Genomic DNA, 27,286 nt, shown 5'->3' with positions numbered 1-27,286 from the left:
GGAGCAGGATGAAAGGCAGCTCATCGAGGCTCTGAGTGCAAAGCTGTGAACAAGCTGTTGGTAGGAGCAATTACGTGCTTTCTGGCCCCTGATAGAAGGAGGTATACACAGCGAATGGCAGAGCCTTAGTGGCACCTTTCACAAGCATGTGGAAAATAAAAGAAAATAGAATATTGAAGAACTGGCAGATCATACTTGATTGAACTGTTGACATGTTAAGACTAGCACTGGGACTCAGAACTAGTATTAGAGGGTTTAGAATTTTTACTAATTCTGTTGCTGGGTTGTGCATTAACTGCCTGTCTCACAATATTTAGTAAAAAAGGAATGCTAAATGAGTATATTATTGGAAGTTTATTTTTTGGTAAAGCCACAGTCTCCAGATTGAATTTTGTGAAACTAAATAAGGGTCATGGAGCTTTAATTTGTATATATATATATATACATGTGTATGTATATATATATATATATATTTTTTTTTTTCCTCTCTCTCTCTTCCTGTCAGTAGTATGAGAGCTGATCAATATAGGAGGAGGGGGGTCTTAATGTATTGTATTGTATTTGGGAACAAAAAAGTTTAATTTCTATTAATTTATTTTAATGAAATTTATATTTGTTAGGTTTCAGTCTATGTGATTTTAGATAGGATGTGTTATTAACAATAACTTATTAATACTGCTCAATATTATTAATCGATTTAAGAACTGATTTAAGGTTTAGTAATGATTTTGTCTAAATATAAATGAGTTCAATGTAAGAACATAAACATAAGAACATAAGCAGTGCCTCTGCTGGGTCAGACCAGAAGCCCATCATGCCCACCAGTCTGCTCACACGGAGGCCCATCAGGTCCAGGACCTGTATAGTAATCCTCTATCTATACCCTTCTATCCCCTTTTCCTTCAGGAAATTATCAAATCCCTTCTTGAACCTCAATACCATACTCTGTCCTATCACACCCCCTGGAAGCATAATTTGGGTTGTGGAAATATTAGGGAAAGGAAATGAGAAGTGGGGATGTAGTGTTTAAAATGAATTGAGGGGTGAAGAGGAATGTGATTTTGTGTGCCTATTCAATTCATATCCAAGCTTACATGATTTATTTTAGGGGAAAGGGAGGGGGTGGGTTGGGTGGGGTCCTGGATGTATAGCAAAATTGTTAGGCAGGTCTGAGCTGTCCTAGCCTTTCTCATCAGTGTCTGAGCGCTGATTGGCTAAGTCATTGACAGTCAAGCAAGGCTTGACAGCTCAGACCTGCCAGAAAATTTTGGCGCCGTCTAGCACCCCCCCCCCCAGCAGTGGGAGGAATGCCTGCTCCTTCCCACTGCTGCCATAAAACAAACCCCCCTTACAACCCCTGGCAGCAGGTGGGATAACCACCATAGCCTTAGGCCCCTCCCAAGTGCATCCCAGGATGCACCAGGGAGGGGAAGGCCTGCCATTTTGAAGAGGTGGAACTGCTGGCTGGAGGAAGTAGTCTTCCCACAGGCTGATCTTTGTAAACAAGGTAAGGGGGAGGGGCGGGGTCATTGGAGCATGGGGGGGTTGTTGGGGGCATGATAGTGGCGGTGAGAGAGAGTGGGCTTCCTGCCCACTGCTGGGGGGGGGGCTTAGAGGAGTTTGCTTAACGACAGCAGCAGAAGGGAGTGGGCATTGCTCCTGCTGCCAGGGGGGTTGCTTGATGTCAACTGTGGGAGGGAGTGGGCATCCCTCCTGCCAATCTTCAATTTGGAGGTCTTTTTTTTAAAAAAATTATTTGTGGATTTATTCTGTGCATGTGCTGATTGCTATCACCAGCGAACAGTGCATACAAATTTAGCGACCCTCCATGACTCTCCGTGAACCTCATTTGCCTGTGTGGTTCTTTAAAGAATGACTTGCCTATATGAAATTGTTACAGTAGTGGCTGCAACAGTGGCCTGTCACATTTTACCACAAACATTTGAGAATCTTCTCCCTAGTGTCTGTTTCAGCTTAAGTGTTCCCTGGGATGGCACTGCCATTAGCTGACTTCACAGATGAAGCTTTATCTCCTTGGAGAAGCCATAACCAGCTTGCTCTTTAGCATAAGCACCCCTCAGGGGGTACATCTGAAAATAATTGCAGCTGAGAGCTCAAACTCCCTCAGGATTAGCCACACCCTTAGGCTTCCCCTTTCAACTTCAGAGTGTAATCAAGTCTTCATCCAAAGCCCACAGTAAAAGTATACCTCTAAACTTGAAGGAAAAAAGTTCATGTTGAAAAATCCAGTGGAGGAAGAGGGAACTCAGACTCCTGTGAGATAAAATTGCCTTATTTCTCCTCTCCCCTGAACTGAAACTCAGCTAAATATACTTCCTGCTCAACTGGTTAAAGCTGCCAAACTGACCCAGGAGCATCAATAACAAATCAGTTCAGAAGCTGGATGGTTAACCTGTTACCATCTGCTGGAGACAGAGAAATACCAACCAGCTAAGGCTTCAGCGTGCCCTTATAGGGCAGAACATTCAGTATTTGTTCTTTGTCTCCATCTGTTGGTTGGCAGATATAATTCACACATTCTGGACTAGTCTGGTAAGGATGCTATGGAAACAACAGTATGTTTAAATAAAGACAACCTTGCTTTCTAATATGTTCCCCAGACAGAGTTCATTGTCATGTTAACTGTTGCCAAAGAATTCCAAAAACAAAACCAAGTTACATCTTAAAAAAAAGTCTTTCAAATGATAGTGGATCTAGATCTATAAATATATTTATTATAACAAGAACTTAACAGTAAACAAACTATGTACATTACCATTACAGATATCCCTGTTTTGTATTATTCATAGACATGGTCAGTTTTGCTCCAGTGTGATTAGATGAATAAGCTGGAAAATGTTAAGTGGGCAGAGCCCTGTGTAGTTGGCTAGCACCTCCTTTGGAGGTAAGAAATGCTTGAACGTCTAGAATTATTCCTGCCCCAGGCAGTTAGAAAATTGTGCTCCAATCACTAGGTTCACTTGTGTCTTGTTTTGACATAAATATTTCATTTAGCCTACTACTTACATAATTTTCTTGTGCTTATAATATTTTATAAAGAATAATAAATATTTAAAACAACTGCATAAAGACTGAACCTTCTCATACTCTCCGAAGAACAGCCTTAAAATGGCTCCACAATTATTTGCCAACCAAGTAAATATTTTGTCAGCATTACAGTACAATTTCCCAATGTCAAATGTTCTTTTGTTTGCTTTAAACAAGACAACCAATCGGATACATGAAATTTGCTGGGCTAGCCATCTACAGAGTGCCTGAAGTACTGCTCTACCCAAGATATAATGATAAAAAAAATCAAGCATACTTATGCTTTAAAATTCATCTCTGCATTGTTATGGTGTTATACACAATGCTGTTGCATAAACTTATAGCATGACATTTAGGAAAGGAAAGTATAAAGTATCCTGAGACACATCAATGGAAAAAAGAAACAGGGCCAGAGAAATTCATCCTTAATTAAAATGTCATGTTGAACCTTAAAGTTTTCTCGTCTTTTAAGATGTCTGCCTTACTGTAGTTCTCTGCACTGAAGAATGCCATTTTTACTGTATGACTGCTACATATATTAGAAATTCCACACATATCTCATAATGTGTATTAACTTAAATCAAAGACTCTTTCATGAAGAACTTGCCATAACTGTTTGTCAGACAAGCTATTTTTTTTTCTTTAAACAAAGTAACTATGCTATAAGACTTCAAGGATCTTCCCTTGGAAATCACTTAAAAAAACAGTCTTAAAATGGAAGGATTGAGGTTAGGAACTAGATACAAATGTTGTCCCTAATGAGGCTGTGAAGCAAGACTGTAGGCAACGAATGTTCAAAAGGTCCTTTCCCAAGGAGCAGAAACCCTGGTTGCCATATTCCAAATGCTACAATATGCCATGGTGCAGTATCTTGCTGGGTTGAGGTATGTTGTACTTTTATTTCCTGGTGTATTTCCCAATATTCAGCATGTCCATATGACAACGTGGTCCCTGCAGAAATCTTGTAAACCTTACAGCCTGTAGTGAAAGGTACTAGCTTAAACATGTCTAAAAAGTTAGAGAGACTTATCAAAATGTCTCTAAAATCTTCAAGACTGTATATAGAATTACAGAGATCAAATTCCATTGAGTTTGCTTTCTAAATAAAATTGAGGAGAAAGCAGAGAAACTATACACACACACATGACCCTGTCACCGTCAGATACCATGTAGAATTTCATGACTGTGGTGGTCTATTTTTATTTCTTTCCTTTTGCAGACAGTAATGTACTAGAGACCTAGAAAATTCATTGGAATCTGCTGGAAGACTGACACTTCAATCTAAGTCTCCTGCCAGCCAAAGCTCACTTGCTGTTATTGAAAAGTAGGTGCTTGTTAAAACAAATATAGGAATCAAGGTGGCAAAAACACATTGATTACCTCCTTTCAAATACCTCAACGCTTACTGTGTACTCATAAAACTAATTTGCCCGGTCACTTGTGATGTACACTCCTAGGAGCAACATGCAGGTCCTCTCTCTGCCCCAAAGACCCAAGTTAAAAAAATAAGGGAAATGCTATTGCACCCAGGTTGTTCATAACAAGTGCCACTACAGCATCTATTGACAAACTTACATTGTTGAGTTATACTTTTATATACAGAATAGAGTCATTTGCCCCTTTTTCACCAAAAGGTGAGAATGATTTTCTACATTCAATGTAGATGATATTCAAAAACTGCATACAGCAAAATGTTCATGTTTACTTTGTCTTTTGTAAAATTCTCTTCTTGTGAAAGATTTCAGTACTAAAGCAGGTCAAAACCTGCAAATGGGGTCCCATAGGGTCAACCACTTTGAATGTACTTTTTGATGACTACACATCCATGTCGGAACACCGGGCAAGGCATGTTTGGTAAAAGTGTCCAGGTGTTTGTCTTTGGATCATAGGACTCCATGTTTCCAAGAGCTGGTCCTTCACTGCTAACAATCCCACCAGTAGCGTAAATTTTTCCATCAAGGACCACAGCACTGTCAAATAAAAACAAACATAATAAACAGTTTTAGCTTAGCAAAATCTGAACTTATTTCTGCTGTACTGCAAGAATTAATTTCTGTACCACAAGAATTACGGATGTGCACAACCAAAACCAAATTTCCACTCACATTTGGTTCAACTGGCCTTTACCCAAAATTTTTTGATGGAGCAACACAAAGGCATTATAATATTCTCAGTTTTGATTTTCATTCCTTTTCCTAACATTCTATTTTCTTTCTTAGCCAGTGCTGTACACTGAGCAGACAGTTTCAGCAAATCATCAACAATGATACCTAGGTCTTTTTTTCCTGGGTGGTTACTTCTAGTGTGGACCCTTGCATCACATAGCTATGATTTGGGTTCCTCTTTCCTACATGCATCACTTTATACTTTCTCACATTAAGCAGCATCTGCCATCTGGATACCAGTCTCATAAGATCCTTTTGCAATTTTTCAAAATCTGCTTGTGATTTAATAACTTTGTATCACTGACAAATTTCTAGATCATTTATAAATATGTTAAAAAAGCAGTGGTCCCAGCAGAGACCACCTGGGAATCCTACCTTCTCCATTGAGAATACTGACCATTTAACCCTACACTGTTTTCTGTCTTTTAACCAGTTTTTAACCCACAATAGGACACTACCTCCTATCCCATGACCTTCTAATTTCCTCAGGAGTTTTTCATGAGCTACTTTGTCAAATGTATATCCATGTTGTGTTTCCATCCTCTTTCTAGTTAGGCATCTCCTGGCCTCTTGCATTTTTGAATTCTCTCATCATTCTTAATTCTACCACCTTTCCTGGGTGGATGATCCAGGCATCCATTACCCTATGAAAAAGTATTTCCTGATGTTACTTCAAAGTCTACATAAAAGAGAAGTCCATAGGCAATTATTGAGATGGCTTGGGGAAATTCACTGCTTATTCTTAGGATAAGCAGCACAAAGGCTCAGATTCTCTAACCTAGTGTTTCTCAACTCGGTCCTGGAGTACCCCCTTGCCAGTCAGGTTTTCAGGATATCCACATTAAATTTGCATACACTGCCTCCATTATATGCAAATTTCTTTCATGCATATTCATTGTGGATATCCTGAAAACCTGACTGGCAAGGGGGTACTCCAGGACCAAGTTGAGAAACACTGCTCTAACCACACTGTTGTCAGCGGCTGCCTTAAAAGTAGCTGCCGATTGCATGTCAATCACATAAATGGTGACGGTTACAGAGTCGCACCTCCTTCAAAGGTAGGCACCAGGAATGTGGGCTAGGGTTTTCCAGGCCTACCTTTGATATGACTCGCATCTCCAGAGATGCTTTCGGCCACTTCTAGCTTTAGCCAAATCTACAGTGCTGTTAGGCGGCCTAAATTACCTACAGAGGTATGATTCTGGCACTGATTTTGTAGACAACGGTAAGTGCCTTGAAGCTCAGTTAAAAATGTCATTTAAACAGCATTTTTTTTTTTTTTTCTGAGCTTGGGCACTACCAGTACCTAAAAAAACAGCGCTGTTTAGAGAATCTGGGCCAAAATCTGTTTCACTACTTGAGATCTTGCTAGGTACTTGGGACCTGGAGTGGAAAACTGGATACTGGGCTTGATGGACATTTGGACTGTCCCAGTATGGTTATTCTTATGTACCTTGCTGCAATCTCAACTCATGTACTCTAATTCCACCCCCCCCCCATCATTTTAAGAGTTGTTTTGTATACTAATACATTTCAAGTAATCCAATATCTATTATATTGCCTCTCTCTCTCCTTTTCTCTGGCGTATATATATTCTTGTCTTCCATTCTCTTCTTGTATGTTCTTTGGCACAAACCCTGTACCATTCTTGTCAACTTTACCTGAACCACCTCAAATCTTTTAAGAGATAAAGGCCTCCAAAACTGGACACAATACTCCAAATAGTGTCTCACTAACAGCTAGAACAAGGGCAACTTTCTTCTGCTGATTATGCTTCTCTCAACGCAGCTTAACATTCTTCAGGCAACAACCAAGGCCTTGTTATCTTGTTTTACTGCCTTGAGATCCTCAGACACTATCACCCCCAAGGTCTCTCTCGTGATTTGTACGTGTTATCTTCCACCTCCTAGCACATACTGCCTTTTTTTTTTTTTTCTACACTCCTCAATGCAAAAAATGAGACTTGAACTAAATTAGTATGAATTAGTGGTAAAATAACGTGTCTTAATGATATGACATTGATAACTATGCTCTATGTGTTGGCACTTATACATATATGCTGACACTTAGATGTGTATGTTTGTCTATATTTTATCAATTAGCACTATCAGATTCATTAGGGGGTGGAGATTAAGAGAGAAAACTTCTGAAATCCCTCCTTTAGACTACAGCACTTCCCAAAACAAGCCCTTTTATGAAACCTAAATGTACCAAGGAGCATGTGAAAATTCCAATGGTCATCTCAGTGCACAAGTGTGGAATACCCCATATATTTTGGCTCTGTCCTAGTCTCAGCCTAACCATATCCAGGCCGTGCCCCCTTGTAATATCCACATATTCTTGATTTGCATGTGTCAATCCTGGCATTCTAAAACCAGTATTTATGTGTGCAAATTGCAAATGGAGATAATCAAATAACCACCAAAGTATAAATACCAAGGAAACTTAACTCTCTCTCACCACCCCTTTATCAAACTGTGCTAGAGGGTTTTATGTGGGCCGGTGAGGTAAGTGCTCAGACGCTTACAGGAATTCTATGAGCGTCGGAGCATTTAAGATATCAGGTGTAGTCTACGCAACATGGGACCACCTTTGGGGTTTGGTAACATAGCACTATAACTCTTTTATATGACGGTCCATTCATTTTTATATTTGCATCTTCAAGTAATACACCTGAATAAATTCAAAATAAGCAATCACAAAATATTACAATAAAATCAAGCAATTAATTACTCAGAAAAATAAAGCACATATTTTACAAAAAGAAAGAAAGAAATTCTTAATTTTTAGGGATGTTTCTGTATATAAGGCTTCCTTAATTTTTTTTTTTTTTTATAAATCTTTATTCATTAACATAAAGTGCAACAGGTTAACAAACAATTCATACACTAAACAGCACTCAGTACAATCAAATGATATAATAAGTAGATAACACCCTTAATTTTTAATATAACATAATTTATAATTTCCTTTTTTCCCCAGGTCCAGTAACACAGTATATGCTGGTCTTTGCTATTCTTGTATACAGATGAATCTATAGTCAAAAAATATCTTTAGATGAAAGAAAAGGAATGTGAACAAGCATCTGATCTGGGGTCTTCATGTGATGAAATAATATTTATACTCTACTGCTAGTCTTGCCAAGATTACAAAGTGAACAAGTAAGGAAATAATTAGTTTAAATGTGTTGACTGAATTTCATAAAATACAATAATTCAATACAACAATTAATCTAATGACATTTAAGCCCTTCCCCCCAACAAAATTGTAAAAGTTGACAAATTTTATTTATTTGAAATATTTATATTTCATTATATTTTCATTATATTTATATTTCATTATATTTTCATTATATTTATATTTCATTATATTTTTTCCAAAGCGGCTCACAATGAACATACATAATATGAAGGACCTAACTTATCCATTGGGAGTAAACTAGAAAGACAAGTCAATTAGCATGTATTCTTCAATAGTCATCAAAAAGAGCCCAAACCCTCTTAAAATATCAAACTGAACATCGCCTAACAGCAGCTACTTCTTCATATTTACGCATAAGACAGACTTCCACACACCATGCAGGAAAAGAAAGAACTGTACTATTTTTCCATTCTGATAAAACATTCAAGGCTGCGTAATGAAATAATTAGAATGCACAATCTTTCTTGTTGCCATTAAAACAATTTTAATGGATTGTGAACACTTTGAACATTGTTTGGGTTAAGCTTGAAGAAAAGAAAGGAATTTTGATTGATTCATCTTGAGTTAAGTGCGTATTGACTGTTTTCAAATGAACTAAACACCTTAATGAATTTTGAAGATCAACGGATGATTCTAATTGATTAATTATGCAAACAATTGTAGCTCAGCCCAGTTTTTCACTTGATCATACTTTGCACTTTAAAATCACTTTGTGTTGTAGTAATTTAATGGTTCAATATAATGATATTGAAAATAAAATTGGTTTTTAGGATGTACAGTGGTACCTTGGTTTATGAGAATAATTCGGTCCAGAAGCATGCTCGTAATCCAAAGTACTCGTATATCAAAGAAACTTTCCCCATAGGCCATAATGGCAACGCTGACAATTTGTTCCACCACCCAAAAGGTGCCAAGGAACTGGGAGGAAGTGGTGAGGGGTGGCCCAGGGGTGTGTATCTGTCGGGTGCCGGGTGCTGCAGCGCCATCTCAAGGAAACGCCTCCTCCGTCTGCCAGCTGCTGGAGAACCCCTGGGCCCATGCAGCGCCGCTTCGGGGGGATGTCTCTTCTGTCCGCCAGCTGCTGGAGAACCCCTGAGCCCACACAACACCGCTTTAGGGAGATACCTCTTCCGTCCCCCCGCCAGCCTTCCACACCGGGTGCCTTTGGCACCATGTTGGAGAGCCTTTGAGCCCACACTGCCGAGCGCCTTTCCACCTGCACGTTGTGTGATCATGCGCAATGTGTAGGTGGGATGGCACTCGGCTGCATGGACTCAGAGGCTCTCCGACATGCGGAAGGCACTCGGCATGGAAGGCTGGCCGGCGGAAGGAAGAGGTATCCCCCTGAAGCGGCGTTGCCTGTAGATGTAAGTGCTCGTTTATCGGGGCGGTGCTCGGTTTGCGAGACAAAAGTTTGCTGAGTGTTTTGCTCGTCTTGCAAAACACTTGCAAACCGCGTTACTCACAAACCGAGGTTCCACTGTATTTAAATTAAATAAACCAAATAAATAAAGATTTTACATTCTGAGTATAGTATAATGTGATAAATTGAATGTTAGTGAGTTTGTTGGAATATCCCATTTTGTATGTTTATTTTTATCCTTAGCCAAAATACCTTAAAAATTCCTTAGTCTTTCAAAGATGACTCCAGCTCATCTATCCTAGAGGTTTGTTGGTTCATTTTACCATCAATATCCTGTAGTTTATTCACTGAGGACATCAAATTAGAAACAAACAAACAAACAAAAAGACCCAGACCTGCTGCAGAGTCTCCATCCATAATGCCTCTATCGTTATCATCTTGGATTTCACCAGAGTTTGAAGGGAGTCATAGCTGAGGGAGAAAAATCCTGAGATGTCATGCTGGCTTATCCTACCAATCTGACAGGTCCCCCAGTCTTAACTACCTGTATGCTATTGGTAGCTCTCTCCATACTCAGAGTCGATGTCATTAGAAAAACCAAACTGTTCCACCCGTTCAGGCATCAACTGTGCAGCCCGACCTGTACTTCCAAACTTTTCCTTATTACAACGCAGCTGTACACTATTCTGCCTGACACAAGGAGGTAATTGTGGACCTTGCATGCTCAAAGTATCACTAGCTAAATTGCTGCTGTCTGGTTGAGGAAGAGTCCCAATGCGGTCTGTCATGATGATGCAGCAGATTGTGAAAGAGGACGAATACCCTCAATCTTGGCATAAAGAAAGAGGAAATAAGCCCCAAAAATAAACAACATTGAGGAGCTCACTACCACCACAACTCACTCTGATGTCCAATCCTACTGAATTTTTATTGTGGGGACCATGTTTATGGAACAGTTTGCCAGGGTACTTACACCTTGCTAAGAATGTGACTCAATATAAGAGACTGTTCAAGATCTATTTGTTTCCATTAGCATATCCTTTGGTGTAATGGGAACACAGGTATAATGTGGGAACAACCTTTCAGTTTATTTTTGGTTTCATGTTAAATTTTCTCCTGTATGTTTAACCTTTTTATGGATGTTTTATTGTGATTCACCTAGTGATTAGGTGGAATATAAATTTAAAAAATAAATAAATATAGTCAAACCTCGGTTTGCGAGTAACGCAGTTTGCAAGTGTTTTGCAAGACGAGCAAAACACTCCCGCAAATCTTATCTCGCAAAGCGAGTGCCATCCTGATACATGAGCTCTCAGCTCCTGAATTAAGTCACAATAACACACACGTTGCATGTAAGCGCGCTCATCAACGTGCGTGCTTACCCATGATGCACTTGTTATCGGGACAGTGGCCAGCTTAATTCGGGAGCCGAGAGCTCGTGCGTGTGCTTACACAGGATGACGGGCGGCTTAATTCAGGAGCTAAGAAACCGGCAGCAGCACCTGCGCCTGAGCTGGCAAAGGGCAGAAGCATCACCCTGAAGCGGAAGGGCAGCTTTATGGGGACCCTGAGTCAAGGAAGTCACCCTGCTGAAGGGGCTGTGATACTCGGGCATCATTCAGGCAGGTACCCAGCCCTGGGCCACCATAGCAAACCTTGGTTGTGGAACGAATTGTCTGAGTTCACATTATGGCCTGAGGGGAACTTTGCTTTGATATACGAGTGCTTTGGATCACGAGCATGCTTCTGGAACGAATTATGCTCGAAAACCAAGGTACTTACCAAGGTATATACTTTAATTGAATTTTCTCTAACTCCTCAATGCCTCCAATTTCCATATATACTCGAATATAAACCCATCAGTATATAAACCAAGGAGATCTTTTTCCTCTTCCCCTCTCTGACATTCCTGCCTTCCCTGAAGTGACCTGTCCTGTCCTGCTGTACACTCAGTTCCTCCTGGACCCATCGCAAGCCTCTCCCTGGGCCTACCTTAAGTGCTGGTGGTCCAACGGTGAGCTGGCGCCGAAGTGATCCTCCAATTCTCCTGCCATATGCAGTCTCCCTACTGAAAATGGCTGATGCAAGTTCCCTTAGCAACCTCTTGACACTTCTGAACTTGCAGAAGTCCTATGAGGTTGCCATGGGAACTCACACTAGCCATTTCAGTAGCAAGACTAAACAGGGCAAGAGCTTAGAAGGATTTTTCCTTCCCTGCCTCACTGCTGGACCACAGGGCTTCAGGTTGGCCCGGGGAGCAGCAGAAGGGTGTAGATCCGGCCGGGCCAGGACACAGGAAGGATTGCTCCTGTCCCTGTTTACCAATGGAACACTATGACTTAAGGTAGGTCAAGGGAGAGGCCTCAAATATAAACTGAGACCTCCCCCTCTTTTTGGGCCATTTTGACTCAAAGATCTCAGATTATATTTGAGTATATGTGGTACATAAAATGAAAGAAAATTTAATAAAACTGAAAACAAAATAACATAGTAAATATTCTTTGAGGAAAAGGAATATAAAATAACCCTATATAAATGGGCATTGCCATCTGACAATGCTGACACAGCTCTCCCAGAAAACTCTGTTAAAGCCATCCTGTGAAATCCTTCAAGCCTTTTTTTTTTGGTGAAAGTTAGACATGTTTCTCTCATGCAATTTCCAGTGAGAGGAAACTCACTCTTTCATATTAAAACCTCCTAGGCATCTCCAACCTTACTTAAGGACCCTTTTTCTACAGGGCTTAGCGCATCTTAATACACGATTCCAATGCACTAAGCCCAGATACAACAGTGGTATCCAAGGTTTATTTATTTATTTTTATTTTGCAAGTCTTGTGCTAATTTTTCCATTAGTATGCAGGATTTGCAAAAATTAACCCCTCCACCCCCCTTTTAGAAAACCATAGTGCGGTTTTTAACATTGTCTGAGGCATAACAGCTCCAACACTCATAGAATTCCCATGTGCGTTGGAGCTGTTACCGCCACGGCCGGCACTAAAAACCATGCTACGGTTTTGCAAAAGGGGAGGGGGTTAATGCATGAGCACTTGCCTCCTTCTATTAAGGAGGTGCTAAATGCTTCTACATTAACTCAGCATTTGTCAGTTTGCACATGTTAATGTGAACACACTAGCTGATTAATGCTTCCACACCCATTATTCACCCACGACATACATCCTCTTAACAAATACATATAAAAAATTACACAAGTGCTTAGTGAGCATTAGGAGGCAAAATACTGCAAAACATTTTTAATGCAATTTGCAGAAGCCTGCTTTTCAGGCACTAAGCATGCATTAGAGCTTAACATCCTTTAGTAAATGGACCTCCTGAAGTTATTGTATTGGTATTTTCTTCAGTTATGGTGCTTTTTCAATCCTTCGTTGCAGCCTCTTCATTTCATATAAAATTTTGAGTTTAGATTTGCCTCAGTTGTTTCTCATTCAGGCTAAAAGAAGTCCAGCAGCTCCACATGTTGCCTTCAATGTAATTTCAAGATGTCTTTCAGCTGATCATCATGAAATATGTGAGTCAGCAAAAGACATCATGTATAATGCTTCTGGTTGAGCAAATTGCCCAAAAATGTTACCTTCGGTCACCAAGATCTAGAGATTCAATTTACTGAACAATATCTCTGCCAAAACAAAGTCTGGTACAACTACACACTTACAAACATCAGCTTCGGTCCCAGGAACTGCACCAGTTGTGTAAACATTCTACAGAACTAGCCTTGCCAAAATTTTCAGTAACCTTTTCCACACCAGATTCAAGGGTCTTTATTTAATTTGTATTTTTCTCGAACTATCTATTGCTTTTGACTTTATTAATCACCACCTTGATCTTGATACCCTTGGTTTTTTTGGATCCCATCACAATTTAATGTATGAATCTTATGCTACATTATCCCACAATCAGTGTATCTCACTGCTTTCCTTATTCCTCTTGATAGCTCTTCTCTTCATGCTCCTATTTCTTTGCCTCTCAGTGCCAGCTTTACACTAATAACTCTCAGTGCTCACTCTCTCTCTGGTCCAGAAATTTCATCAGATATCTAAGTTTAAATCTTAGCCAGCTCATCTAACATTACTGCCTGAATGTTCCACTGTCAATTCAAATGGCATGGCCAAGCCAGCTTCTTACTTTTCCCCCTAAATCTGCTTTCCTCGTCTCCTTTTCTGTTTTTCTGTAGATAACCGTGTCTTCTTCCTGGTCCCTTTGGCCCAGATGGAACAACAAAATGGAGTAGTGTGGATGTAAAAATGAGGAAGATGGGATGGTAGCAAGGTAGGTGGGGTTCGTAGGGTCCAGTGAAAGTTTTTGATTAGTACTATGATCATGCATGGAGAATGAGAAAGGGAGAGGAATAGGAGAACAGAAATAAGAATGGGTATGCTACAGCTTGTCTTGAAAGGTCAAGATTTGAATTAATATCCCTAGCAGAGGAAGAGAGAGAAAAGAATCCAGAGATAAGAAGGGTAGATAAGACAACAGTGCTGAGGATGATATGCTCTAGGAAGAATTACGTAGAAGACTAGTAGAACCATAGGAAATAAAGATGATGAGAAAAATATCATCCTGAGGTGATGGTATGGCATGCACCTACTGGCAATCATCCAGGAAAAGTGCAGGATGACCATAGGCAGTGGAACACTTTTTTGTTTGGGGAGGGGGCAAGAGCTCCACCCCAGACTCCGCCCAAGCTCTGCCCCTGACCCCACCCCCATAATAATAATAGTCCTAATTGTAATACCATTTTTCCATTCATTTTTCATATTTACACACAATATAATCTTATTAACAACACATAATGATTAATCACAACATTAAACTACACAAAGCATACTATGCTTCTCAACATTCATTGCTACCAGAACAGCTGCCTTGCTCACCCTTGCAGAATACAGATACCCCAATGGAAATACAGGACCACAAATTGAAAGTACAGTACTAATAAACACAAACAAAACCTTAAGATGTCAGATTCTTCATGCAATACAACACCAGAGAAATAGAAATCAATTTCTTCCTGAACAGAGCAAAATATAGACAGCAGATATACTGTACATTCTCAAAACTGACACATTTCAATCACTAAATTGAAAATAAAATCATATTCCCTACCTTTGTTGTCTGATGATTTTATTTTTCTAATCATCTTTTCCCAGTCTCTGGTTGCACTTCCTTCTGTCTGTGCTCTTAACTATGTTTCCAGGGCCTTCTTATCCATTTGCTGTTTTTTCTCTCCTTCACTCTACATCCATCTTTGGCATTAACTTTAACATTCAACTTTCATCCATTTTTTGCCTTCTTCTCAAAATCTATTTTCCATATCTTACCTTCCCATCTATCCATTGTACCATCTTCTCCCCTTTTCCCATCTATCTGTAAGAAGCATTTCTTTTATCTCTCTTCCCTGCCACATGCATTGCTGTGCACCATCTCCTCCCTCTCCCGTGGTCTGACATCTCTCGCTGATCTCCTCCCTCCTCCCATGGTCTAACACAGGGGTGCCCACACTTTTTGGGCTTGCGAGCTACTTTTAAAATGACCATGTCAAAATGATCTACCAACAATAAAAATGCTAAACATATATATATTTATTTATATATATATATATATATATATATATACACACCGAGTGTACTTTGTATTTATGTTCAAATATTTTTTTATTATACAGCCCCCCTCCCCCGAAGGCCTGACCCCCCCTGAAGGTCTGCACATTCCCCCTCAAAGGTTGACTCCCCCCCTGAAGGCCTGCACTACCCCTTGAAGGACTGCACTCCCCCCCCCCCCGAAGGCCTACCCTCCCCACATCCATTTACCTAATTCCAGCAGGGAGCAGTCTGCAGAGAGGATCACTGGTACTTTAGCGATCCTTGCAGGTTGCCATAGGCCTCAGGAGCTGTCTTCCCTCTGCCCCAAGCCTGTCTCTGACTTAGAGGAGGGGCAGGACCACGGCAGAGGGAAGACAGCTCCTGAGGCCTATGGCAACCTGTAAGAATTGCTAAAGTACCACTTGCCACTGGCCATCTCCCATTCGTCCCCTTTGGAGATCCCCACAGGAATAAGGAAGTTAAATTAATAGAATACTTAGGCACAGAAAAACAAAGAAATACTTCCAAGAACTGCCCCATAAGAACTGCCTGTCACAATGCTCATTAGTGGAACTGAATAAAAGACAAGTACAATGGATTTAGAAGGGGGACGATCCGCCCGGGTGCACGGCTTGGAGGGGTGCACAGCCGGCCAGGTCCGGGTCATCCTGCCTTTCTTTTCCCCCGGTCCGCGCTCGGGGCTTGCGCCTGCCTGGTCCCGTGCCGACGCTCGAATGGTGCCGTCAACTCCCGCGAGTCTCGCGATAACCAACAGCACCATTTGGGCAGCGGGTGCGAGCCCCGTGCGCAGACCGGTGGAAAGGAAGGGCAGGAGGACCCGGACGGCTGTGCATCCCTCCAAACCGTGCACCCGGGGCGGGGGTGGACCGCCCCACCTCGGTACGCCACTGATTGGGAGGCCGATTTTGGGGTTTTTAAAATTGTATATCGGGCAGCATTAGGCCTCGCTCTTACCTCAATCATTACAGGCGCTTCTATTTCTTGTGATGCGCTGAGCTCCGTCCCCCACCGACCTTCACCCCGCCCTTCCAGCACTCTGATTGGCCAGCGTTCTTTAAGAGGCGGGCCAGTCAGGAGGGGAAAAAAAGAGAAGGGAAGAAGGGAACCTGCTGTGCGATCGACTGGGGTCGCCTGAGCGAACGACCTGTCGATCGCGATCGACGCGTTGGGCACCCCTGGTCTAACATATCTCCTTCTCTTCCCCCCCTTTCCATGGTCTGGTATATCTCTCCTTCTTACAGTCTGGCATCTTTCTCCTCTCCTTCCCGCAGTCTGGCATATCTTTCTCCCCTCCTTCCCTTCCTTTCCTTGGTGTGGCATCTCTCTCTCCCTCCTTTCATCACCCTTTTCTAGAATCTGACATCTCTCCCTTCTTTGAGTCATCTCTCCTCCCTCCCAGTGTAACATTTCTCCCTCCCTCCTCTCCACCCCACCATTATCATGTCCAAAAATTCTCCCTTTTCCCATGTGAACCATCTCTCTTTCCCTCCCACTCCACATACCTTTGTCTAAAAATTATCTTTTTCTCTTCCCTCCTCTACCGGCATCATCTATCTTTCCCTCCCTTCCTAATACCCCTCCCATGCAGCATCTCTCTTTCCCTCCCTTCTTAACCCCCAGCCCATGCAGCATCTGTCCTTCCCAACCCACGCAACATCTGTCCTTTCCAACCCCCCATCCCCCTGTCAATTTCTGGACCATTCATCTAGCTTTGCTAGACCCCCTCCTCATACTGTCTACACCTTCTTTAATAGGGATGTCTACCTTATTACAGAGTTTTAAAAAAAAATCATCCACAAAGAGGAAAATCTTACCTGACAGCCCTTCCGCAATACTACTCACAAAATGTTAAAAAGAGCTGAGCTAAGGATTGGTCCCTACAGTACATCATTGATAACATCTTTTTCCTCTAAATGAACTCCATTTGCTACCACCCTCTGTCTTCTTGTAACCAGTTTCTAGCCCAGTCAGTCACTTTTTGGTCCAGACTGAGAAAACTTATATTTGAATATAAGTTTGATCCAAAGCAATTACATAGTTGGCACTGAATGTGATAATTGCCTGTTAGGTATAATCTCATATCATCCAAAATCTAAAGCAATAAAAATATACCCAGATGAGAAATTTGCTTCATCTTGTCTGTTCTTGTTCTTGGCATGCTCCCAAACCTAGCCTATTTAAATATAGGAATTGATACAAATATATCCATTTTTGTTGAAAAGTGCTTAACAATAAATCTATAAATATGTATTGTAATAGTATTTGTTTCACTGAGACTGTATCACTGTTCTGAAAGAATATGCTACTTCTGGTGGAATTCAGCGCAACTGTGCAGCACAGAATTTGCACAGAATTCTGCACATACTGTGCAGAATTCTGTGTAACCTTCTGTCCTTCCCTTGTCCCCATCCTCTCCTTCTCCCCTGAATGGATATGGCCTCTCTCCCTTCCTCCTACCTATACCCCACCATGAGATCAAACATAGCTTTGGGCCTTCTCAGAGCAGCAGCTGGCCGACAGAGGGAATGCTGTGAGTGAGCTGCTTGCAGCCGACCCTGCCAAGGCATTTCTTCTGCTGCATCATCCAACTTCAGGAAGTGGTATGACAGAGGTAAGGCCCTGGCAGGGCCGGCTGCAAGCATCCTGTTGACAATGCTGCCTCTGTCAGCCAACCGCCGCCACTGCTGCTGCTCTGAGAGGCCCTTAGCTATGTCTGATCTCATGGGGGTAGGGGGTTGGTCAGAAGGAGAGAAGCCAGTTCCGAATGGGGTAGAGGAGGGACTGGGGACAGGGTCATGGATGCTAGACCACAATTTTTTTTGGGGGGTAGGGAAAATGGGTACTAGGCCCTTGGTGGAGGGGGGAGGTGATATGGTTTCTGGACTGCAAGTTGGAAGGGGGAGAGGAGGGGATATGGATCCTGGACTGTAAGTAAGAGGGGGGGATATCAGGGGACATGGGTGCTAGACCTACAGGGGGAGGAGAGGGAAGGGGCCATGGATGCTGGACCTGTAAGTAGAGAGGAAAGGGGGTAAGAAGGAAACCCAGGCTAGAGAAGAGGGGTGAGAAGGAAGAGATGCTTGACCTTAGAGAGAGGGAGAGAGAGATGCCAGATTATGGAGATTCAGGGTGCAAGCGAGTGAGGTAGTGGGTGGGGTGGGGTAAGGGGGGATGCTAGAGAGAGGAAAAGAAAATGACCAAGACCAGAAAGGGGATAGGAAGGGAGAAAGAAATTCTTAGCCAGTGGAGAGAAGGAGAGATGCAAGACTATGGGAGCCAAGGAGAGGATTCAGGGTGCAAATCTCCCTTTAAATCCCACCCCTTTCTCCCTTGCACCCTGAATTTCCTCCGCCCCCATAGTCTTGCAAATCTCTCCCTCTCTCCGCTAAGAATCTCTTCCTTCCCTTTCTGGTCTTGGTCACTTTTTCTTCCTCTTTACCAACCCCCCCACCCCCACTTGTGAATCCAGCATCCATGTCTCCTCAACCCCCCATCACATCTCTTGCTTGCACCTTGAATCCATTCCTACTCCCCATGGTCTGACATCTCTCTCTCTCCTTTTCTCTCTAAGGTCAAGCATCTCTTCCTTCTCACCCCCCCTTTCTGGTCTAAGTTTCCTTCTCACCTCATTTCCCCTCTATTTATGGGTCCAGCATCCATATCCCCTCCACATGCAGTGCAGCATCCATGTCCCCTCTCCTCTCCTCCCCTGCAAGTCTAGCATCCATTTCCCCATCTCACCCCCCTACTTGAAGTTCATGATCCCTGTCTCCTCCTCTCCCCCCCCCCCACTACTTGCAGTCCAGGATCGATGTTCCCTCCTCTCCCCCCATTATTTGCAGTCCAGGATCCATGGTCCCCCCCTTTCCCACCCCTATTTGCAGTCCAGGATACATGTCCCCTCTCTCCTCCCACCATGGGCCTAGCATCCATGTTTCCTCCTCCCCCTCCCCCAAATTGTGGTCCAGCATTCATGTTCCCATACCCTCCCCTTCCTGGGTCTGGCCTCTGATCGACCAACCATGCCCCTCCCCCCCCTCCGTAAGATCAGACATACCTTCAGGTCTCCGAGAGCAGCAGTCAGCAGAAGCAGCAATATGAATGGTCTGCTTGTAGCTGGCCCTGTCACTGGCCATCCCTCTGCCGTGTCATCTATCTATAGGAAGTGATGCAGCAGAGGGGAAGGCCCTGGCAGGTCTGGTCACAAGTAGTCCATTCACAGCATTGCCTCTACCAACTGGCTGCTGCTGCTTCCTTGGGAGGCCCATAGGTATGTCTGATCTTACCAGTTAGTTAGAGGGAGCGAGGAATAGAGGCCCAACCCACACGGAGGAGAAGGAGGGAATGGAGACAGGGGCAGAACGGAAGGATTGCGTAGAATTTTGCATGGATGGAGAATTCTACCAAGAGTAAAATGTTTCATTCCTCTTTCCTCCCATTCTTTCCAGAAAATTAAAAAAAATCTTTTTTTTCTCACCTGCAGAATTGCCTGGAATGATTCATGTTGGGACCTGCTTTGATATTACCTTTCTCAGGATCATAGATTGTGGTTGCTCTTGCATATGCTCCTCCAAGAATAAAGATGAAACCGTTGAGGGTAACTGCAGGAGCATATTTGTTATCTGGGAAAAAAGAAGAAACACAAGCATCAGACAAATCAGTTCTCCCTTCCTGACTGCAGTTTGCTTCTTATGCATACATTTCTGCTATTTATAGACAATACAAATTAATTCGACTTAATCCTAAATATTAGGTAATAAATAAATAAAAGAAAAATTATGCTTTCTCTATATTATTCAGAGAAACAGAGAAAATGATACCAAATAAGCAACTCAAACCTATCCTACTTTGTCTACTTTTGCAATATGATAGAAACACTTGGAAGACTTCAGTAATTTAAGAACAAGAATGTAAGTACAAGAGGTTATGTTATGACGTTGCAAGGAGGAAGAATCAGAAGGAATATGGAAAATGGATTAAATATATCACTTTTCCTGGACATATAACAAAGTAATTTAAAAAGAAAAGATCGTCATTTCATAAAGAAAAAGACAAAATACCTGATTAGGGGATATAGAATTGATCAGCCCGCTCAAACCAAGCCCATGTCTTATTGATCACTATAGGTCTTTTAGAAAAGACACATGGTCTTTATCTGCCATCATTTACTATGTTACTATCAAATGAATGATGGCAGATAAAGACCTGAACGGCTCTTCCAATCTGCCCATAAGTTATACCCATTAAAAAATACATGATTAGATTAACTTGTCTCTTCTTTGATATTTCTGGGCCATAGACTGTAAAGTCTGGTATTGTCCTAGGTTCCAAATGCTGAAGTTGCAGCCCAAGCTCACTCCAGCCTATCCAAACATCCCGTTGTTTGCAGGATATCTACCGTAAAGTCTGGCCAGTAACATCCTCATGTTCCATATTAGTGGAGTTCACATTGATGTCCACCCCAGCCCATCCTACACCGAATCACCATATATGGGACACAGACCGTGCAGGTTTTCATGATATCTACAATCAATATGCATACACTTGATTTGCATATACTGCTTGATTTGCATATACTGCTTCATGCATGTTAATTGTGGCTAGGGTTACCAGATTCCTCTTTAAAAAAGAGGACACACTGCCTCACCCCATTCTGCACCCCCAGCCACGACTCCACATGCACCTTGTGTCTCCTTCCCCAAGCACCGGGCATCCACACATGCATGGATGTCGACATGATGACATCACTCTCATGCACGCATGTTTGTGATCTCATTATGTCAACATCTACGCATGCGCAGAGGTCCTCCGGACATGGCCCCAAAGTTGGTGGCCTTCCAAAACCTGGACAAACTGCCAACAAATATCTTCCTACTTGGAGCAATGACACCAATAATGCTTCACAACATCCATTCCTACCAGAACACCTTGCCTTGATCATATGTGCAAAACACAGATAAACCCTATGCAAATACAGAACCACAAACTAAAAGTCCTAATATACACAAATGAAATCTTTATTTGCCAGACTCTGCATGCACTACAACACCAGAGAAATAGGAAGAAACATATTTCTTTCTTAACAGTGCACCTTTGGTGTCTAGCGATTTTATTTTTCTACTCATCTTTTCCCAGTCTCTAGTTGTACTTCCTTCTGTCTGTGCTCTAAACTCTTATCCATTTGCTGTTTTTTTCTCCTTCACCTTCTACCCTATATCCATCTTTGGCATTTTTTTCAACTTTCTTTCATTTTTTCTGCTTCCTCCTCAAATCTATCTACTTTTCCATGTCTTCCCTTCCCATCTATCCATGCACACTATCTTCTCCTCCTTTCTGCCCTTCCCTACCATCCATGTGCGCCCTCTTCTCCCCTATTCCCATCTATCCATAAACAACATTTCTTCCCTTCCCCACTCCTCCCATCCCTATGTAACATCTCCTTCATCGCTCCCCCTTCTCCTTCCCCACCATGTCCTCCCTATCACTCATCTCCCTCTCCATCCCTGTGTACCATCTCCTCCCTCTCTTTCCCTCTCCTGGTCTGGGATCTTTATCCTCTTTCCCACAGTCTGGCATCTCTCCCTCCCTCCTTCTTTTCCCTGCTTCCCTCTTTTTGGTCTGGCATCTCTCTGTCTTTCCCTTCCCCTTCCTTAGTCTGGAACCTTTCCCACCTCCCTCTCTCTCTTCTTCCCCCCCCACTTTTCCCATCCAGTGGTCTTAACATCTCTCTCCTTCTCTTCTCTCTCCTCCTGTGGGCTGGCATCTCTATCTGCCCCTTTCCTTTCTTCCTCTGGAGCTCTGGCATTTTTTCTTCCCTTTCCTCCCCATCCCTATGGCCAAGCATCTCTTACCCTCCCCATGCTATTCCTCCCCACCACGAGTTCCAGTGCTTACTCACCGTTCTCCCAGCGGTGCTGCTCTAATTCTTCAGTCATAGGCAGCATGATTGAAATAAACACGCTGTCTCCGGCAACCTGGAAGCTTTCTCTCTGCTACTGCTTCCCGCCTATGTGGGAGCAGGAAGCAGTAGCAGAGGAAAAACTTCCGGGTCACCGAAGACAGCGTGTTTACTTCACTCACACTGCCTATGGCAGAAGAGTTCAAGCAGCAGCGCTATGAGAACAGTGAGCAAACACCAGATCTTGGGTAGGGGGGGGGGTGAAGGGGGGGTTGGCAGAGTTCTCCGAATAGGTGTGCGGACCTTGAAATGAAGATAGGTGGTGAGGATGGCAGGGGACTTTGAAAAGGTGTGTGGGCCTTGCAATGACTGCTATAGGGTTTCCAGATGTCTGTTTTCCCTGTACAAAATTAGCAAAATAGAAAAGGCACCCAGACTTCCTAGAGAGTCCTCAAAAAGAGGACATATCCGGAGAAACACAGACATCTGGTAACCCTAATTGTGATTACCCTGAAAAACTGACTGGCAAGGGGTTTTCCAGGAACAAGTTGAGAGACATTGCCCTAGACCCTCTTCTTCTGCCCTTTTTTGGCTAGCCTTCCCTCTATTGTCTCCTCTTTCAGCCATTCTTTTCCTTCTCCTTCCTCTTCATCAGCTCCTCATTAACCTTCCCATTTTCTCTATCAGATTTGGCCCATCTCTCCCTATCTATGGCAGAGCCAAGGCAGGAAGTCTGACCTACACTGCTGTTAGCTCATTGTTCAGAATTTCCTTAGCCAGCCAACAGGCTGTAGGAGGAGGGGGAAGCAGTAGCTTTAAAGACATGAGCCTTCCTTCTTTCTTCCCCCAGCAGCTCTGTATCTTGAAGCTTTCAGTTCTGGTGCCAGGGTAGTGCTAAAAACAATATTGGGAATGCCTTGGCACCCATACAGCTGGTGCCTATGCCTCTATGGATTGTGAATCACCATTTGTTGTAAAACTGAAGTAGATGCATGAAATGACAGGCTACTGCCATTTTTTTAATGAGAGAAACAGGAAAATCACAATACTGGAAAAGATGTTTGCTTTAGAGTAGGTTATTCCCCAGAAACTGATCATTTACTTTCATATGTAACTACTCTGGACATGTTCAGAAATCCTCTTCTGTAATCTGCCTTGAACTGCAAGGTAATGGCGGAATAAAAATCACTAATGTAATGTAATTATTTAGTTAATTGATTGTCAACTTAAAGTGCTTTGGGCAATTTTATAACTTGGGAGCAGGTCTTTTATGTGGTCTTAGATATTTTTTGACCCCCTTCCAACATTTATAAGAGGTTTTGAATAATTTTGCTTTAGAGTAGTTCCATAATGTGATATACCACCGAACGCTACAATCTTGATGCATTTCTAATTCCTCCAGGTAAGATGATCTGAATGTGAAATTAGTGTGTACAGGAGGCAGGGCTGATGAGTAAAATGAAGAAAATTTATGTTTTCTATGTTTTTATGCTAGCAGGTATCCATGCATATTGGAAATGTACAAAAAGAAATGGTTCATATAAGAGGCTAAAGAGAAGAACTGAGATAAAAGAAATGATGATTATTTCAGACCTCTACAGATTAAGCCTACTACTTGGGATCTAATTAGGTGCTTGGGACCTGGGTTGGCCATTGATGCTGTTCTTGATGGACCTTTGGTCTATCCCAGTATGGCAATTCTTATGTTCTTACTGTATTTCCCCGAAAATAAGCCCTATTCTGGACAGAAGCGGCGGTGCCGTTGCCTCAATCTTCCAAGCCAGCCGGGGAGCATGACCGTGTGCAGCTTTTCATTGTTCTTTGCCCAGACTGGTTCCCAGTGTTCAGGGCAGCATCTAATAGGCCCGGGAGCCTTAGGTCCCACCTGGGGGCGGGGCCTGAGGCACATGGGCCCAACCCGACCATGTACCCAAGGCCCCGCCCCCAGGAGGGACCTAAGGCTCCCAGGCCTATTCTCATTGGCCCAGGCGCCTTAGGCCCCACAGTAGGCGGAGCTTTGGGACGGATGGGCCAATCCGGCCTCATTCCGTCGTTGGCTGCCTGCCGGACAGGCGGGTTTGGCTCCCGTCTGTCCGGCCAACTACAGAAAGGTACGGGGAAGGGGGGTGGGGGTGTCATGGGGGTCGGCCAGGGGGGTCGTGGGTCGGCTGGGGGGGGCGGTCGGAGGTTCTTGGGGGGGCGGTCATTGGGGGGAGGGGGGTTTGCGTCGAGGGCAGGAGGGCCTGGGATCCCTCCTGCCCGTAATGTAGTGCAGGGTGGGGGTAGGGGGTCGCCGTGGCCAGGAGGATTTGGCTCCCTCCTGGCCCAAACAACTAGGGGGGGGGGTCGCCAGGGCCAGGAGGACTTGGGCTCCCTCCTGGCCCGATATTGTCAGGGAGTTGGGGAGTTGGCGGGGCAAGAGGGCTTGGGCTCCCTTTTGCCCCGATCATGTCGGGGAGTCGGGGGGGGGCAAGAGGGCTTGAGCTCCCTCTTGCCCCGATCGTGTCGGGGGTGCCGCGGTTGGCTGGGGCAAGAGGGCTTGAGCTCCCTCTTGCCCCGATCGTGTCGGGGAGTCGGCGGGGCAAGAGGGGAAGCAGCAGGACACCGGTAGGATCTTCTACATGATGGGGGGGTTGGGAGGCTGCGGGGGTGCGAGCGGTCCTTCAGGGTGGGGGTGCATGCGAGCGGACCTTCGGGGTGGGGGTGCGAGCGGTCCTGCGGGGGGGGGATGAATCGGACGTCGGGGGGGCATCAGGCTTTCAGGGTGGGGACAGGACTTCAAGGGGGAGAGGAGAGTCGGGGCGGGCGAAAGAAGAGTCGGGGTGGCCAGAGGAGAGTCGGGGCAGGCAACTGGAGAGTCGGGCAGCATGCGCGGTATACGGGTGTGCGCGGTATACAAAAATTTCTGTACATAAATTTGTATTTTCCGCGCGCTATACCCGGGTGCGCGTTTTACACGGGTGCGCGTTATCTACGTGAAAATACGGTACTTAAAATTTGGGGTTTTACTGTAGCCACTCTGACCCATTTTGGACAATGAGCAATAAACTCGGAACTCCCCTTATAATGCAGATACAGCGTTATTTGGGCCAGACATTTTACACATGGTGGGTGACCTGCTTCATATTTTTGACAATTATACAACCCCCAATAAATTTTTTTTTTTTAGTTCAATACATTTTATTGGTATTTAAAAGAAATCATACATCCATGAATCACAATACAATATAAATTAGACTGACCATACCTCCCAGTCGCTCCCTGAAAACTGAAACAGCCCGCAAATGCCCCTACTCACATTTCATACCCAGACTTTGGCACACCATCTCCCCATCTGTTAGATCACTAGATGGACTTTGGAGTTTCAGGAAGGCTGTGAAAACCTTCCTCGTTACAAACCCAGCCCCTTAAAGTCATGCACCCAGAAATGCCATTCAGTCAACGCACCTACATCACCTAATCTCACCAGATGCTACTTAGTGCATATGTTTTATTGCCATGTCTATATTGTAAATTATGTCATCTCCGTCTTGTCTTGATTATTATGGATGTACCTGTACTTTGTAACCTGTTCTGGGCTCCTTTGGGAGGACAGGCTAAAAAATTGAATGAATGAATGAATGAATAAATAAGTATGTATGAATAACAAAAAAACAAGACAAACAAACAGCACTAGGAACACAGCAAATTAACAAGTAAAATAATGATCATTGATACTATCATAAACACAACAAAAGGACAGTATGGATGGATGTGCATCTTATTCAGACAAATCATAATCATTATGGTTTATAAGGCGCATGGCTATAGGATTCCAGTGGCTCCCATGTTTTATTAAATTTATGTAAAGCATTGGATCTTTCTGCAACAATTTAATTTTTTATTTATTATTCATTTTATTTAACAAACTTATATCCCACCTAATAACCTAAATGGGTTAAAAATGTACATACATAAAATCCTATATGTACATACACATATGTGGTAAGGAGAGCAAGAAACAATACTGTAACATAGTAGATGGCAGACCAAGGCCAAAATAACCTAGTTAGTGTGTATAGCAAGATGGTTAGGGTTTTTAATTGTCACTCCATACAGGTCATCTGTTCTTTGAAGTGCAAAAAAATCTTTTCACTGCTGTTTGAAGATAGACTCCTCTCTCATTATAATTACATGGCAATAAATGTGTTTGTTTATTATGATATAAGGCAAATTCCCAAGTCACAATTTGTTTTATCCATTACCCTTCAGAAACCAATAAACTACTTAAAAGCTGTTTAGCGGAGCCAAGAAATGCAGATAATTACTAGATGGCTCTCAGACAGATCTGCACTAACATTATTGATCTAGTGAGATGATACTAGCACATTAATTTCTGTGCAGCTCATCCTTCTCGAGATCTCAGGCAAATTATTGTAATAGAACTATGCTTGCCAAGATCAAAATAGGCTAACCTCTGAGGAAGAGAAGATGGGAGAGAGGTTGCACATCACAAAAATTATAAATAAGGCGGCGATTAAGAAGGCAGTAGAAAATTCAATATGATTCATGCCAGAAAGGCTTCTTTGTTTTCAGATGACAACTAAGAAATATAAAGATGAACAAAGACTCAGCAAATTTTAATTTACCGCTCCCATCCAGTGGTGTAGCGAGGGAGGCTTGTTCTTGGCATGATTGCACCATGTGCCACCCCCGATACCTCTTCAGATCTTCACTAGCTGCGAACAGCATCTCTTACCCGCTGCTCGTACCAGACTCACTCCTCTCTGATGTAACTTCCTAGTCCCTGTGAGCAGGAAGTGATGTCAGAGAGAGGAATAAGTCTGTCATGAGCAGCAGGTAAGAGATGCTGGTTGCGGCTGGTGAAGATCTGAAGAGGTATCGGGGGAGGGGGGAGAGGATATGTGCTGGCACTGGGTGTATCTTACATCTAGGGCTATCCAGAAAATGTCTCCTTACACTGAATATTTTGCTACTATATTTCACAGTTACT

At 43.1% G+C, this 27,286-nt stretch overlaps 1 protein-coding gene across 13 annotated transcripts in view; it reads right to left on the bottom strand.

Annotated features, from left to right (window-relative positions):
* Window positions 1–2,713: 2,713 nt before the first annotated feature.
* Window positions 2,714–27,286, bottom strand: part of KLHL29 (kelch like family member 29) — a 775,329-nt gene continuing 750,756 nt past the window's right edge. For 12 of the 13 annotated variants that reach the window (XM_033937815.1, XM_033937829.1, XM_033937822.1 and 9 more), the window contains 2 exons: window positions 19,873–20,017; window positions 2,714–5,018 (listed from right to left, as the gene is read on the bottom strand). In XM_033937815.1, coding sequence (XP_033793706.1) covers window positions 4,835–5,018; window positions 19,873–20,017 — 329 coding nt within the window. In that variant the 3' untranslated portion in view covers window positions 2,714–4,834. Of the gene's footprint in view, window positions 5,019–10,172; window positions 10,249–19,872; window positions 20,018–27,286 lie in introns of all 13 variants that reach the window. The other variant, XM_033937828.1, reaches the window with a different exon arrangement.

Source organism: Geotrypetes seraphini, chromosome 3 (genome assembly GCF_902459505.1).
Source record: "Geotrypetes seraphini chromosome 3, aGeoSer1.1, whole genome shotgun sequence".
NCBI classification, from domain to species: Eukaryota; Metazoa; Chordata; class Amphibia; order Gymnophiona; family Dermophiidae; genus Geotrypetes; species Geotrypetes seraphini.
The sequence above is the reverse complement of the archived record's forward strand: the minus strand, read 5'-3'. Positions and strand labels throughout refer to the sequence as shown.